This window comes from Ammodytes marinus, assembly GCF_949987685.1.
Source record: "Ammodytes marinus genome assembly, chromosome: 11".
In the NCBI taxonomy this organism is placed as follows: Eukaryota; Metazoa; Chordata; class Actinopteri; order Uranoscopiformes; family Ammodytidae; genus Ammodytes; species Ammodytes marinus.
This window is the reverse complement of record NC_137215.1, coordinates 1,039,882-1,057,187: the sequence shown is the minus strand read 5'-3', so window position 1 is coordinate 1,057,187 and position 17,306 is coordinate 1,039,882. Positions and strand designations below refer to the sequence as shown.

Here is a 17,306-nt window from a genome sequence, read left to right as displayed (position 1 = left end):
GTAGGAGCTGAACTCACTCAGAGGAAGTTGTTACTTTGGTCTCCGTGCGTCTCTTGGTGAAGTTTTGTCTGTCCTCTTCTTACTGCTGGTTATGTAAACTGATAAGTAGCAGGCACAGACACACACACACACACACACAGACACTCACTCACACACACACACACACGCACGCACGCACGCACGCACGCACGCACGCACGCACGCACGCACGCACGCACGCACGCACGCACGCACGCACGCACGCACGCACGCACGCACGCACACACACACACACACACACACACACACACACACACACACACACACACACACACACACACACACACACACACACTCACACACACACTCACACACACACACACACACACAGCTATTTTAGGACAGAGGGAGAGACATGAGGGAGAGACATGGACTTTTGCTCATGTTGCCAATAGGGCTGGCCCGAATTATTCTAATATCTGAGTATTCGTTTGTTAAATTAGTATTCGGAGCTCAATTCAGTATTCGGGATATTCTTTTTTTTTTTTTTTTTTTTCAAATTTTTTTTTTTTTTATTTAATTTTTTTTTTTGCAGAAGTACCTCAAACTGCAACATATTTAGTCAGAAAATAATAATGATATACACAAGTTATACAACAATTGTAAAATACACATTAGACGTTCAATTAATACAGGTGAAACTCGAAAAATTAGAATATCGTGCAAAAGTTCATTTATTTCAGTAATTCAACCTAAATGGTGAAACTAATATATTATATAGACTCATTACATTCAAAGTGAGATATTTCAAGCCTTTATTTGTTATAATTGTGATTATGATGGCTTACAGCTTATGAAAACCCCAAATTCAAAATCTCAGAAAATTAGAATATTACATCAAATCAATAAAAAAATTATTTTAAATACAGAAATGTCTGCCCTCTAGAAAGTATAATAATGCATATGTACTAAGTACTTGGTTTGGGCCCCTTTTGCACAAATTATTGCCTAAATGCGGGGTGGCATGGATGCTATCAACCTGTGGCACTGCTGAGGTGTTATGGAAGCCCAGGTTGCTTTGATAGAGGCCTTCAGCTCGTCTGTATTGTTGGGTCTGGTGTGTCTCATCTGCCTCTTGACAATACTCCATAGTTTCTCTATTGGGTTCAGGTCAGGAGAGTTGTCTGGCCAATCAACACAGTAATACCATGGTCAGTGAACCAGTTACTTGTTGTTTTGGCACTGTGGACAGGTGTCAAGTCTTGCTGGAAAAAGTAATTCAGCATCTCCATAAAGCTTGTCAACAGACAGGAGCATGAAGTGCTCTAAAATCTCCTGGTAGACAGCTGTGGTGACTTTGGACTTGATAACACAGTGGACCAACACCATCAGATGACATGGTGCCTCAAATCATCACTGACTGTTGAAACTTGACAGTGGTCTTCAAGCCCCTTGGATTTTGTGCCTCTCCGCTCTTCCTTTAGACTGTGGAACCTTGATTTCCAAATGAAACGCAACATTTAATTTGGATCAGTGATGATTTGAGGTATCATGTCATCTGCTGCTGTTAGTCCACTGTGTTATCAAGTCCAAAGTCACCACAGCATCTACCAGAAGATTTTAGAGCACTTCATGCTTCTGTCTGTTGACAAGCTTTATGGTGATGACAATTTCCATTTCCAGCTAGACTTGGCACCTGCCCACAGTACCATAAACCACTGGTAACTGGTTGACTGACCATGGTATTACTGTGCATGAATGGCCAGACAACTCTCCTGACTTGAACTCCAAAGAGAAACTATGGACTATTGTCAAGAGGAAGATGATACACACCAGACCCAACAATACAGACGAGCTGAAGGCCACTATCAAAGCAACAGAGGGCTGACATTTCTGTATTTAAAATCCTTTTTTTATTGATTTTATGTAATATTCTAATTTTCTGAGATTTTGAATTTGGGGTTTTTATAAACTGCAAGCCATAATAATCACTGAAAAGTGTTGATGCAACAACATTAATGTTCAAGGGCAGTTGGAATGATGAGGAATGTATCAGAGGAATAAAATTATAAAGTAAAATCCTGGGAATATTCTGGGACTGAGGGACCATGAAACATTGAGGAAAGTCGGTAACGTAGGATATTAAAAACTATAATATCTCGTGTTCTTTTGTTCGGATTTATGGAAGGTAAAAAATAAAAGATGACTGGAAAAAGTTTCAAAGTTCTCAGTTGTTGTTTAATGAAGTCAGATCACAGGACAGGTGATGCAGGCAGTTTTTGACAGGAAAAAGAACGTGAGCTCTCTCTCTCTACAGCAGAGTCTCTTAACATATCTTGAAAATGTCTATTGATTGGTTGATCTCGTTGTCAGGCAGTTTTCAGAGTCCATCCTCTTCTCGTTGTCTTCCCCTGAAAAGTAAAACTGTGCTCCTAACCTTGGATATTACTTCTTATCTATGATAGTTGAGATGAGTCAGGTCTGTACCATTCTCCAAACTTTGTTCTAAGGCACGAGCCTTCCCTCCCTTCTCCACTCCCTGCTCTGTACTGAAATGAGAACATTTAGATCACATTATAATTGTATGATTGTTAGTTGATTATATACGAGTAAATGTAATTAATGATGGGGGCTATAACATCATTAATATTAAAAAAATTAAACCCTAACAAGGATTATGTATGTTTGGTTAATTAAAATCAGTTTTTTAAACTATGAATCTATAAATATTTCAATGTACGAGCTTTGGAGACGTTCCTGAAGGCATCATGTTCACAGAAAGGGGCAGGGCTGTGCAGGAAGAGGAAAGTAATAATCAGGAAAAATGTCCCTAAAATCCAGATTTAATCTGAATATATACACCTGCCTGTGTTTTACACTTTTTTTAAAAGATTATTTTTGCGTTTATTAGATAGGTTGTAGAGACAGAGTTGAAATCGGACAAGTAGGGGAAGACATGCAGGGAACTGACCAATAATAATGACCTGAATAATAATAATAATAATAATAATAATAATAATAATAATAATAATAATAATAATAATAATAATAATACATTTTATTTGAGGACACCTTTCAGGACACTCAGTCACCTTACATGTCATGAACAAAATAAAATAAAAACTGTTAAAAAGATTCTAAGCAGTCCAAGAGGTAGTTAGACAGTTAGAGTGTTAGTTATAGAGAGTAGGCCAGTAAGACCAGGTGGTTTTGAGGGAAAGGTGGTGGAGGGCTTTGTATATGAGCAGCAGATTGTTGTAATCGTTCCAGTTCTGTACAGGGAGCCGTGTAGTTGAATTCCAGTAGGTAGTGTCTGTGTACTGATGCAGGTAAGGTGGGCGGGGTTTCTCACACACACACACATACACACACAGCAGTGATTTTTAGCACAGAGGGAGAGACATGGCTTGTTGAAAAAGCAGACACACAGGTTTCGCTCATGTTGCCGATAGTCAAGGCAAGCCAATGGACACATGCAGGTCTGCGGGCAACACACACTTACAGTTCATATGGAAAGTATTCACAGCGCTTCACTTTCTCCACATTGTGTTATGTTTCAGCCTGGAATAACGCTGGAAGTTTAAAGTAAAGCTTTAAAATGACATCAGTAGCAACAGACAAAAAAACTAATTAAGCAATGTATTGAAAACGGAATTTAAACTGAATTTGAAATCAAACAGGCTTTTCATCACCTGATCAAAAGTTAAAGACCATAGATTGTTTTACGGGACTATAAAGTCAAATGGTAGACCCAAAAAAATGTCACCTGCACTGAGCCGAAGGATCTGACGTGCAGTCCGTGAAGACACAGGCCGATCCTCGACCCAAATGAAGGCCTGTGAGAAAAGGCCTTTAAGAACCAAAAACTTCTTCAAAAGACGTCTCCTCCCCCGCCACAGACTTGCCCGTTTTGACTTTGCAAGGGAGCACCAAACATGGGACATTGAAAGGTGGAAGAAAGTTTTATTCTCTGACGAGAAATAATATAACCTTGATTGACCTGATGGCTTCCTACGCTACTGGCATGACAAGGAGCTCCCACTGGAGATGCTTTCTAAGGGGCACAGTGGAGGAGGCTGCATCATGATCTGGGCTGCTTTTTCCTTCAATGGAGCATTGGATCTTCAGATTGTGCAGGGGCGTCAAACGGCTGATGTTGCAGCAGCATCCCTCTTGACTGAGGGCCTTCATCTGTGTGGTGATGGCTGGGTCTTTCAACAGGACAACGCTGCAGTTCACAGCGCCCGCCTGACCAAGGCCTTCTTTCAGCAGAATGACGCTGCTCTGTTGGACCATCCTGCGTGCTCTCCTGATCTAAACCCCATTGAGAACGTTTGGGGATGGATGGCAAGGGAAGTCTACTAAAACGGACGCCAGTTCTGGAAACACTTGCATCAAGCCTAAACGAATCAGTGAGGTGATCAACAAGAACGGTGGGCGCCTACCCACTACTGATTCCTTTTTTGAAAGTTTTTGTTTGCGTTTTTGAGTATTTAAAGCTATGGTCTTTAACTTTTGATCAGCTGATAAACAGCCTGTTTGATTTTAAATTCAGTTTTCAATAAATTGCTTAATTTTTTTGTCTCTTGCTCCTCGTGGCATTTTGAAGCTCTACTTAAAACTTGGTTACGATCCACCACTGTGAAATGCAAATACTTTGTCTCACTCATGCTCTCTCTGCCAGTGCACACCAGAGCGACAGAGGGGTGAATGTTTATGCGCCTACAATGGCGGAGCAGGTAAAAATCCTTCCCAATGTCTGTTTTAATGGTTTTTATCCGGTTTTATCACACTTATGGATCTGAGATGATGCTAGATAACTCGCTGCTTGAAGACCACAATGCATTAATGTGGTGACGTAGGGATGAGCGAGGGGACTGCTAACTGCAGTAACTGACAGGAAGTTAGCTAAAAGAACCATTCCGCTTACAGCACCTTTAAATACATACATACAGTATGAAAATGCAAAACCATCGTAGGCATGAAAAATGAAAAAAACATTTCATTTGAGTAATTAACAATTTATTTTAATGTTTGAAAACAACTTCATGGCTCCACACAAACAAGTCCATTTACAAGATCATAAACAACAAATCAAAATGACACAGAATGTGTGAAAGACAAAAGTTAAACAAATCACAAAAACATCAAACACTAATTAAAATAATTTTACATGAAAACGGTCGCCAATAGAAACAACAATCCAAATGCCAAACTTAACAACAAAAAAGTCTATCAATCATTATCCTGTATTTAACCTATGTGGCAGTTTTTTGGACTTTCTGTCACTTGAAAGCTCACAGATCAAAATATGGAGGTCTGTTTGCTTCAGTAGTCACATGGGTGCGACCAGGACTAGATTTTCTAAATTTCAATCTAACAGATATGCATGTAGCGTGAAATTTGTGCAAGTGACAGTGATTAACAAAAAGAAAATTCTCTTCTACATTCCATTAAAATTTTCCATACATTTTTGCCATTGAGAATTATTTTATTTTCCTGGGTTTTTCCCTAAAAAAAACTTTTGTAAAAGCTGCACGTTTTGATAAAGTACTTCAAATAATACACAGTGGCAGCCATACTGACTAGTGAGACAGCAGTAGGACAGGGGCAGAAACTTTTACCTTTAATTGTGATTATCTTTACTCTAGCTGCTCTGTTCCACTGTCACACAGACCTTCACTGGTAATATCTTCAGAGGGAGTTCATCGCTAGTGTTAAAGTATGGAAACATCCTCTCAGTGAAAGTGTGTTTGAAGGTGTGTATGTGTGTGTTAGTATCAGGATCAGAGAACGACAGTTTTCCTCTGTTCCAGTCCAGATTCACTCTGATCCTCTGGAGCTTCTTTTTGAATGGGAGAACAGTGTATGGAGCTGGTGATGACCTTGCTGAGTATGTACCTTTATAGAACCCTAATTCCCAACATCCAGACTCTTCGTCTCCCTTCCACTGGCCAGACTCTGCTAACACACCCAGTATCCAGTCTGGACTGTCTCCAACCTGGACGTCCCAGCTGTGAGTCCCTGAGTTAAAGCCCTCAGAGCTCAGGACGCGGTAGTAATAATCAAACCTCTCTGGATTATCAGGAAGCTGCCTTTTCACTCCTTGTTTCACACCAGTCAGATCTTCAGACAGGATGAATTTTGGATGAGCAGTGTTTGGGTCCAGCACCAGAGGAGTGTAGGAGACCATGTCCTTCATCTTGTTCCAGATGTTGAAGGTCAGGTTGCCCAGGTGTTTGGCCTCGTCTATCAGAGCTCCTGAGAGCAGCTGTGGATCATCTGGCAGGGGGCGCTGCTGGACTCTGTCCACTGCAGCCTTGTAGTTGAGCAGGAATGAGACGTCTTTAGCTCTCAGCTGCTCCTCTGTGGCTCTGACTGTGTCTGAAAGAGCTGCTATCTCTCTGCTCAGAGCCTCCATCTTCTCCTTCATCTTCTGACTCTTCTGCTCCTCTTCCTCCCACAGTGCAGCCAACTTAACCACCTCTTCCTCTACTAGAAACTGGTGAAGCTTCTTAAACTGATCCTTGATCTGTGTCTCTGTGCGTCGGGCCTGGACCTTTATGTGTTCTGCTGTTTGATCAGACTTCACTTTAACTTGTTCAAAAAGCTTTAACTTCTGCTTTAAGGGCTCCAGAGTTTCCTCCTCTGGTCTGGAAGCCATTTTGTCTGTGAGTGCAGCTGAAAACAGAGCAGACAGAAAGTACAGTCAGCCGTGGCTCCCTTCCCTCTTCTACAAACTTGTCTGAGATTAACTTTGAGTCAAACTCACCTTCAGTGTGTGGAGTGTCACAGTGTTGTAGGAGCTGAACTCACTCAGAGGAAGTTGTTACTTTGGTCTCTGTGCGTCTCTTGGTGAAGTTGTCTGTCCTCTTTTTACTGCCCCCCCCCCCCCCCCACACACACACACACACACACACAGAATGTATGAAAAAGACTAAAGTTAAACAAATCACACAAAAACATCAGACACTTAAAAAAAATCATTTTCGCCACTAAAAACAAATCCGAATGTCAAACTAAACAACAACAAAAAAGTCAATCAATATCAATATCCTGGATTTAACCAGGTAGAATTAATTGAGATTAAAATGTATTTTTTCAAGAATGACCTGTCCAGGAAAGCAGCATTATGATAAAATAAGCACAATCCATACAGTCACATGAAATGATCATACACCACATTCAGCATCCAACTAATATAAAATACAAGATCAGGGACAAGAGTAATAATATTGCTTAATAATGAGTCAGCAGAACAGGTGCAGCTAAAGAAAGGAAATCCACTTGGTGATGTTTGCTATCAGGATCTTACAAAATGACCTACAAACAAACACACACAAATAGACAGACAGACAAAGAGACACACACATATTGAGAGATGACAGAGATGAAATGAGGCAGAGAGGGAATGACATGCAGAAAACTATTAGAAGTGCTAGATATAGTTGTAGTTATTTATATCTTGCTTATTCTATTTTCTTGACTGAATGTGCATGAACATTAACTATCCTCTGGCGCCCCCTGGAGGCCACAGCAGGCTAGTGCAGCAGAAAAATGTCCAATCGAATAAAAGTTCAATAAATATTAAAATTGTGCATTTTGAAAACACTTTAGAAACGATGTGAGAGTTGTTTTTTTTGCATTCAGATAAAAGCTACCACTGTATCGCTGATGTGTTTCAGTTTACAGAAACCTATGCAAGATTGCCTTCAAGAAATAGCGTCATTTTATAAATTTAAACTCTTCTGGTTGTAAATATTTTTATGCCCTGCGTTCCAAATCAACATACTTTTTCTTTTTACTACACTACATACTAAAGTACAGAAGAGTTTTAGGGCCACAGGGAGGGGAAAAAAAATAAGATAAGGAAGTTTATTTTTTCATTATGTCGAGAAATGTCAAGAATAAAAGAGGAATACTCCAAAATGCTATTGGAGTTAGTGGGGCATTTATGTATTTTCAGCATACTACAGTTGACGTGCATGTATTGGGACATCCTAAATCTTTTTCTGGCATACTAAATAGTAGGGAAGTAATGCTACCCTTCACCGTCAAAAAGTAAGAATTCACCCTTGGATATATTTTTAGAGTAAAGCCTAGAAGAGATAATGTGCAGGCATTTTAAGACTTTATATACACTCACCGGCCACTTTATTAAGTAAACAAGTTCAATTTCTTTTTAACACATAACCAATAAGTCAATCTCAGAAGATCAGAATTCACCCAAGGAGGATATATGTTTTAGAATCAAAAGAAGTGTTGCAAAGATGTAGAACTTAACATTATATCTGTCATGTTTGCAATTTGGAAAGATAAACAATATCTCATCTTTTTTATCACTGTGAAAAGATTTAGATTTATTTACAGAGAACCTGATCAAAAGTAAAATAATGAATGTATTTGTGTCATGTTATATTTTGTGCTTCATTGTCAGGAGAATCATATCAATTTAGTTTCAGCTGAACAAAACCCAGTGTTAATACACAGCCTAGGCTCTGTAAACTGGTATGTTGCTAGCTATGGTGGGGTAGTTTACTGTGCATACAAGGTTACAGAGCCTAGGCTGTGTATTAACACCAGATTTTTTTTCAGCGCACAAACAGTACAAACAGGTTGCAGATCATTAGCAGATATTCACTGATTTTGACAAATGGGGATTTTGACAACAAGCATTTTCCAGAGTCACTAACTACCCCTTTAAGACAAACTAATATTTGTTGTCGTAATCGGTTTTGTATTATAATAAATGAGCTCCATTAATCAAAAATCCTCACGTCACTAGAGCTGGAAAAGTCTTTAACGATTAATTGAATAAAAACACTTTTGTTACAGTAGCTGGTGGGCAAGTAGGACCCAATAGCAGACAGTTTAACGACGATTTATCAAGCCCCACAAAAAAGGCAAAGAATACTGAGAACACAGATAACACACAGGACTAGACTCACCTACAACCACAATGCAAAGACAGGGAACAAAGGAAAGACAAGGGCTTAAAAACAAAACACAGGACAACGAGGAACAGGTGTAACACATTAGGGCGGGGCCAGTAATCACACAGAAGGAAAACTGGACAGGACATGGGGAGAAACAAGACAGACATACCAAAATAAAACAGGAAACACAGGACACCACCAAAACAAGACAAGAACAGACAGATCATGACAACCTTAGACAGTCAACTGTACTTTATTGTATAAACTACTAATATGTTACATGTACTTTTGGAATCATTCAAGGCAAGGCAAGTTCATTTCTATAACAAAATTCAGACACAAGGCCATTCAAAGCGCTTTACAGGGACAAGAAATACATCAAGATTAGACTTTAGAAATTGCATTTAAAAGATATTATAAACAAAGAAAACACATCAAGATTCAAGATTAGACATTAAACATTTAGACAGCGATGTAGAATGGCTGCAATGAAGATTACGTGACTGACAATATAGTTATTTTCAATATAGCCTATTTAATTTTTCACTCATCTTACATTTATGGAATTCAAATGTATTCACTCCAAACAAGTAAATAAGAATAAAAACACAAGGCAATGATAAAACAAGTGGACACATCTAAAGTATATATTTCAAATCATTGAAAAGCATGAAGAAAGATAAACTGTCCAACGCTTTGTTTACATGTTGTAAAAGGGCTGAGAATAATCATACTTTTTTAATATCACCCCTTCTCCCTAACCCCTAGTCTAAACTGGAAGCGCCTTGCGAGTGTGTCGAAATTGTTGCCTGCCACTGAAGTAATTGTCTATACCGGTCCCGTCTTGTCCGAACATTTCAAAGCATCAAGCGACAAAGCAGCGACATTTTGCACAGTGAGCAGTTTTCCTTTGATATGTGTGAGTATACCTCATCATTCTATCCATCAACACTGATTCATATGATTGACATTTCATTCATAATTAGAACACTGAAGTCATAGGCTATAAGGCCGACCACTTTTGAAAAATTAAATGCCTCAAGCCTAAACATTAAAAGGTGCTCCGAGGACTATTCCGTTTGTGTTCATTCTAGCGTCCCCCTTTGGACAAGAAAGGTAGTGTTTTTACCACGCCAGCTGTTGGTGTTCCTGGGTAAGCGTACCCATGACAAAGGCATTAAGAAAACTATAAATATAGCATTCTTTGCACCGATGGGTCTCGTTTGCTGTTACATGTAATTTATGATCATCAGAGGAAATATTAGACTGTTTCAGAAATATTTCAAAGTTCCTCGTAGCTCCTTTAAGAAAAGGAATCCAAAATATAGAATCAATTAATAAACAGCAAACAATTACAAAAATATGCCATCAAAAACAAAGTCAAATAATCAAATAAAAATATGATAAAATTATAAAACCCAAACATACAGTGAATTGTAGTTAACTCTTAAGATCTGTCACAGACTTAATTTCTCTCAAACTTTCTCTCAAACTGCTGTTTCTAACTCGCAGACCGTTTGTCTAATCGTCAAAATCATCACACCGTGAGAAGCTCAAGTTGTAAACATCAAAACGTAGGAACTCGTAGGAAGTTTTCCCAAAAACTGTCTGGCAAAACTCTTATCAAAGCCGCAAATTTTGACGTATTTTTTGTGTGTGTGTGATAATTACGTGCCAACATTTTTATGGAGAAACATTATTTTAAAGTTCTTCAAATAAAGAAGGAAAATCCAGAGACTTTTACCTTTAAAACATGTAATCATCATGTTTATCTCTCACTGCTAGGGATGGGAATTGTTAAGAATTTAGCGATTCCGATTCCGGTTCCGATTCTGCTTATCGATCCGATTCCTTATCGATTCTCTTATCGATTCTCATTGGGTGAGAGAATAAGTACAAATTAGTTTGTTTTTATTATCTCTCTTTAATATCTGATCAGAGGTGTGTCTAGTCTTGTGCCTTGAAAGATTATCAAGAGTAGGCTACTTGAGGATTAGGAAATTGTCAATTTTCACATTAATTGGTCCAAAAAAAAAAAATGTTTGGCTTTTAAGCCCAAATGCCATTATGTGCCCTAAAAACTAAAAACACAGACTGAAAACAGTCAAGGAAGAGCTTGTGCCTTTTGGAATATTAACAGTGCTCCTTTGCACTTGAAACAAAATTCAACTGACAGAAAAAATACAATTAGCCTAAGTCTTTTGAAAAGATAAGACCAACTATCAACTTTGGCAAATTAACCATTTTTATGCAGAACAATTATCATGTTTGCCCTCTCAGGAAGGATACGAGATCTTTAATGTATGTTAAGAGTTATTATATGATTGCGCTTTTACTCTGAAAGGGCAACGTGATGATGTCGCTACGTTCAAGTGAATGAACCCTTTCCTTATAGGTCCATGGAAGGAACGCCTCAGGTCAAACTGTCACGTTGCATGTTGTTGTTGAACTGTCAGTCATGTATGTTGTGGTCACAGCAGCCCGCTGTGTTTTCCTCGTCTGTATCTGCCACTCCCCCTGTCTGTCTCACTTCACACCTGGTCCTCATCTGCAATCACGCTCACCTGGTCTTCACCTCCAATCAACTCCCCTTCATAACCCGTGGATTCCTTGCTGTTGGCGCCGGATCGTCCTATGCGCTACCGTGTATCCGGACCACTCTCTCCAGCTTCCCGGCTTTGGTCTCCCCCTGGCTCCCTCACCCACTACCTGCTTCCCCTCACCATATATATAATAAACCTTTTTTTATTTAAATCCTACTTCGTCTCTGTCTGCTCTTGGGTCCAGCATCGTACCATAACAGAACGATCCGGCCAAGATGGACCCAGCGGACATCGGAAACATTCGTGGAGCTCTCGCCGCCCAAGGCACTCAGGTGGCGGAGCACAGCCAAGCTCTCCGGGACGCTATGGAGGCTTTTAAGAATCTCGCTACCCGAGTCACACAGATGGGTGACCAATTGGACTTACTGGTACCTCCCACCACAGCGCCTCCACTACCAGCGGCACCCCCGCCTGCTCTCACTTCCCCGTTACACCTGCCACGAGCTCGTGAGCCATTTATTCCTGCGCCAGAGCGCTATGCTGGGGACATGGGTACGTGCAGAGACTTTTTGATTCAGTGTTTCCTAGTTTTCAGTCAGCAGCCTCTCACCTATCCCACAGAAAAGGCTAAGATCGCTTACATTATGGGGTCACTTAAGGGTAATGCACTAGCGTGGGCTTCAGCATTATGGGACAGTGATTCCCCAGCTAATGACAATTTTGACCTTTTTGTAGCAGAGATGAGGAAAGTGTTTGACCATCCAGTAGAGGGAGGGGACGCCGCCAAGCGGCTTATTTCTTTACGTCAGGGCTCCCGCAGTGTAGCTGAGTTCTCTGTTGAGTTCAGGACCTATGCAGCCAGGTCAGGCTGGAACGACAAGTCACTACGTGGGCTTTTTCTTTCCGGTCTCAGTGAGACAATCAAGGATGAGCTGGCTACTAGGGAGGAAGCTGACACTCTCGATGAAATAATTTCCCTCTCTATCCGGCTGGATAATCGCCTACGCGAGCGGCGTAGGGAGAAGGCGGGCAGCTCCGTGCCTCCGGTTTTCGCTGCTTCCTGTTCCCCACTCTTCCCTAAGACTGCCCTCTCTGCCCCCGTGACGCGTGCTGTCACTGAAGAGGAGCCCATGCAGCTGGGTCGCACACGTCTCACCCAGGCAGAGCGGCTTCATCGGATTAAGACCGGAGTGTGTCTGTACTGTGCGCTGCCCGGGCATCTCATCTCCACCTGTCCGTCACTGCCAAGAGACAGGGCTCGGCAGTGAGGCTCGGGGCCCTGCTGAGCCACGCCCCCTCCGTCCCCGATTCTCACTGTTCTCGCTCACTGCTGGATGCCACTCTCCTGTCCCTCGGGCATTCCTTTCCTGTGTCAGCCCTGGTGGATTCTGGAGCGGATGAGAACTTCATTGATGCGGGCTTCGCGTCTCAGGTTGGCATTAAATTGGAACAATTACCCTCTCCCTTAAATGCTAACGCCTTAGACGGCCGTCACCTAGCCCTTATTACCCACCGTACTAAGCCCCTTGAATTAATTGTTTCTGGCAATCACCACGAGATACTTCAGTTTCATGTCATCCTGTCTCCCCTCACTCCCCTGGTGCTGGGGTACCCCTGGCTCAAGCTTCACAATCCCCAGTTTGACTGGTCTTCTGGCAAGGTGGTGAGTTGGAGCACGTTTTGTCATTCCACCTGCTTACAGTCTGCCCTGTCTCCGGCAGTGGGAGATGTTCTCTTGCCCAAGGAACCTCCCGACCTCTCCTTGGTTCCCCAAATTTATCATGACCTGGGAGAGGTATTTAGTAAGTGTCGTGCGCTCACCCTGCCTCCTCATCGCCCCTATGACTGTGCCATTGATCTCCTCCCCGGCGCCCCTTTGCCCAGTAGTCGCCTTTATAACTTGTCCCGTCCTGAGAGGGAGGCCATGGAGAAGTACATTAAGGATTCTCTTTCGGCTGGTCTCATGAGACCCTCCTCTTCTCCTGTTGGTGCAGGTTTCTTTTTTGTGGCCAAAAAGGACAAGTCACTTCGCCCATGCATTGATTTCAGGGGTCTCAATAACATTACTGTGAAGAACAAGTATGCGTTGCCCCTCATCAGTTCCGCATTCGAGCCACTGCAGGGCGCCACAGTCTTCTCCAAATTGGACCTACGTAATGCCTATCATCTGGTGCGCATCCGTGAAGGCGATGAGTGGAAGACGGCCTTTAACACCCCCCTCGGCCATTTTGAGTATCTCGTCATGCCTTTCGGCCTAACTAATGCCCCTGCTGTGTTCCAGAACCTGGTTAACGACGTCCTCCGGGACTTTCTCAACCGCTCAGTTTTTGTCTATTTAGACGACATCCTGATTTTTTCCCGCAATCAGAAGGAACACGTCCAGCATGTCCGGCAAGTTCTTCAACGGCTGTTGGAGAACAAGCTATATGTGAAGGCCGAGAAGTGTGAGTTCAGTGTCACCTCTGTATCCTTCCTGGGGTTCATCATTGAGAGCGGGCAAGTGAGGACCTGCCCCGAGAAGGTCATTGCAGTGACTGACTGGCCCATCCCCGATTCCCGCAAGAAACTGCAGCAGTTTCTGGGGTTTGCCAATTTTTACCGGAGGTTCATCCGTGACTACAGCAGGGTGGCAGCCCCTCTCACTCATCTCACCTCCCCTGCCCGCCCTTTTGCCTGGACGCCTGAAGCGGAGGCTGCCTTCTCTAGGCTTAAGGAGCTTTTTTCGTCTGCCCCCATTCTCATCCAACCGGATCCCTCCAGGCAGTTCATTGTGGAGGTTGATGCATCTGACACTGGGGTGGGGGCGGTCCTGTCCCAGCGCTCGGCCTCGGATGAGAAGATTCACCCCTGCGCTTTTTTCTCTCGCCGGCTGGTTCCTGCTGAGCGGAATTATGATGTGGGTAACAGAGAGCTGCTGGCTGTGAAACTGGCGTTGGAGGAATGGCGGCACTGGCTTGAGGGGTCAGAACAGCCGTTCGTGGTATGGACTGACCACAAGAATTTGTCTTACATCCAGACAGCCAAGCGATTGAATTCCCGCCAAGCCCGGTGGTCCCTGTTTTTTGGGCGTTTCAATTTCTCCCTCACCTACCGGCCCGGTTCCCGTAACGTCAAACCAGACGCCCTCTCCCGCCAGTTTGGCACTGTGGACACACCGGGTCCCCCTGACACCATCCTCTCTCCTTCCTGTCTCAGGGTGGCTGCGGTTACCTGGGAGATAGAGTCCCTCATCCGGGAGGCCCAAATCACTGAACCAGACCCGGGCAACGGCCCTCCTAACCGCCTCTTTGTCCCCAGTTCGGTGCGCTCCCAGGTTCTGGTGTGGGGTCACACATCGCGTTTTGCCTGTCACCCTGGCGTGGGTCGCACCCTGTCACTCCTTAAGAGGTACTTTTGGTGGCCAGCGATGGACGCTGACACCCGGGCTTTCGTGCTGGCCTGCACGGTTTGTGCTCGGGCCAAGTCCTCCCATCAACCCCCTGCCGGCCTGCTTCGCCCGCTTCCTGTTCCTGGTCGGCCCTGGTCTCATATTGGCCTGGATTTCGTCACTGGTCTTCCCCCCTCTAATGGCCATACAGTCATCCTCACAGTTGTGGATAGGTTCTCTAAGGCTGTTCATTTCATTGCCCTCCCAAAGCTCCCCTCTGCCACCGAGACTGCCCAGCTGCTCGTGCAGCATGTGTTCCGCCTCCACGGGATTCCCACGGACCTCGTCTCCGACCGCGGCCCGCAATTCATCTCCCAGGTGTGGAAAGCCTTCTGCCGTGCGCTGGGGGCCTCTGTCAGCCTGTCATCAGGGTACCAGCCGCAGACTAATGGGCAGGCGGAGAGAGCGAATCAGGATCTTGGAACCGCGCTGCGTTGTGTGGCTGCCCGCAACCCCTCTGCCTGGAGCGACCATCTCTCTTGGATCGAGTATGCCCACAACTCCATGTCCTGTGCAGCCACCGGCATGTCCCCGTTTGAATGTTCCCTGGGGTACCAACCGCCCTTGTTTCCGGCTCAGGAGGACGACATCTCCGTTCCCTCAGTACAGCACCATCTCCGCCGCTGCCGCAGGGTGTGGAAGGGCGCGCGCACCGCTCTGCTGCGCTCCGCTGAGCAGAACCGGCGCACGGCTGATCGCCACCGGGCTCCCGCTCCTGCCTATCGGGTGGGTCAGCAGGTGTGGTTGTCCTCCAAGGACCTTCCCTTACAGACTGGCTCTAAGAAGTTAACCCCTCGTTTTGTGGGGCCCTTCCCTATTGTCTCCGTCATCAACCCCTCTGCGGTCACACTCAAGCTGCCCCCAGCCATGCACGTCCACCCAACCTTCCATGTCTCTCGTCTAAAGCCAGTCTCCACCAGCCCTCTCTCCCCCCCGGCCGTTGCCCCCCCTCCTCCCCGGGTGATTGACAACCACCCAGCATACACCGTCCGGCGGTTGCTGGACATTCGGCGTCGGGGCAGAGGGCATCAGTACCTCGTGGATTGGGAGGGTTACGGTCCGGAGGAAAGGAGCTGGGTTTCGCGGGGTCTCATTCTCGACCCCTCCCTCATCCGGGATTTCCATCTGGCTCATCCAGAGAAGCTTAGGCCGCCTGGAGGCGTCCATTGAGGGGAGGGTACTGTTGTGGTCACAGCAGCCCGCTGTGTTTTCCTCGTCTGTATCTGCCACTCCCCCTGTCTGTCTCACTTCACACCTGGTCCTCATCTGCAATCACGCTCACCTGGTCTTCACCTCCAATCAACTCCCCTTCATAACCCGTGGATTCCTTGCTGTTGGCGCCGGATCGTCCTATGCGCTACCGTGTATCCGGACCACTCTCTCCAGCTTCCCGGCTTTGGTCTCCCCCTGGCTCCCTCACCCACTACCTGCTTCCCCTCACCATATATATAATAAACCTTTTTTTATTTAAATCCTACTTCGTCTCTGTCTGCTCTTGGGTCCAGCATCGTACCATAACAATGTAGGCTATTCAAGAAGAGAATAAATACGCCAGAAAGGCTAAAAGAGAATGTATCGCTTTGCTTATTCTTCACCACGCCAGCAAAGAGGAGTCACCGCTCCATCTCAGCTTTACAATGTACATGCTGTTCTTATGTGCGGCGCGCTGCTTTAGTAATATGATGGCCAGTCATCAGACACACGTAGCGGATGGTTTTATAGGTTACACATCGATCGCTCCATCAAGTAATCCAAGGCAGAGCTTTTTTATATCGGACAGAGATCGTTATTTTAAGTGTGTCTTACTGTCTTTATAAAGTGTCTTGTAAAACGTTTCCTTATCATCACCGGACCGCCGAGTCCCGCTGTGTGTTGTTTTGGGTTCGTCTAGTACAGCTGATGAACGAGAGTAAACAGCGGGCCTTTGGCAGTGGTCAAGAAATCCTTTTTGCTTTGCTTTATGCTGCTCTCGCCTTTTTATGTATCTCCCTCTTTCACTTGCCCACACCTACACACACGTTAATTCTCACACATTGTATGTTCAAATCCAAGTGATGGGCAATTCTGGTGCCGACTAGTAAGCAGCGGACGTTAAAACGTTTAACCGTCGGGATCGCAGTCTGCGCGCTTCCTTGTGCTTGTGCACGGGTCGTTTGACGAAATGGAAACTTTACAATTATTGGAAGTGGCCATATTGTCGCCTTTTCACGTTAAATACAACCAAGTTTTAGAGCGCTTCTGCCTCGACGCCATGTTTGCTGCGTTCTGAACCAAAACAAAGCAGCACGTGTCTGAAGTCATGACGCATTTGCAACGAGCGGAACTGATAAGTGGCATCGTTAAGCAGGCATGTTAACGATTCCAGGGAATTGGTTGACTCGGCACCGGTTCTGAACAAGAACCGGTTCTCGATTCCCATCC

At 44.3% G+C, this 17,306-nt stretch overlaps 1 protein-coding gene across 1 annotated transcript; it reads right to left on the bottom strand.

The window, feature by feature from the left end:
* Positions 1–5,626: 5,626 nt before the first annotated feature.
* Positions 5,627–6,827, bottom strand: LOC307257513 (nuclear factor 7, brain-like; the record flags this gene model as incomplete). The annotated part of the gene is made up of 2 exons (XM_080036775.1): positions 6,752–6,827; positions 5,627–6,660 (listed from the first exon to the last, which is right to left on the bottom strand). The coding sequence occupies exon 2, from the start codon at positions 6,641–6,643 to the stop codon at positions 5,627–5,629; it is 1,017 nt and encodes a 338-aa protein (XP_079892901.1). The 5' UTR covers positions 6,644–6,660; positions 6,752–6,827.
* Between the last annotated feature and the right edge of the window lie 10,479 nt (positions 6,828–17,306).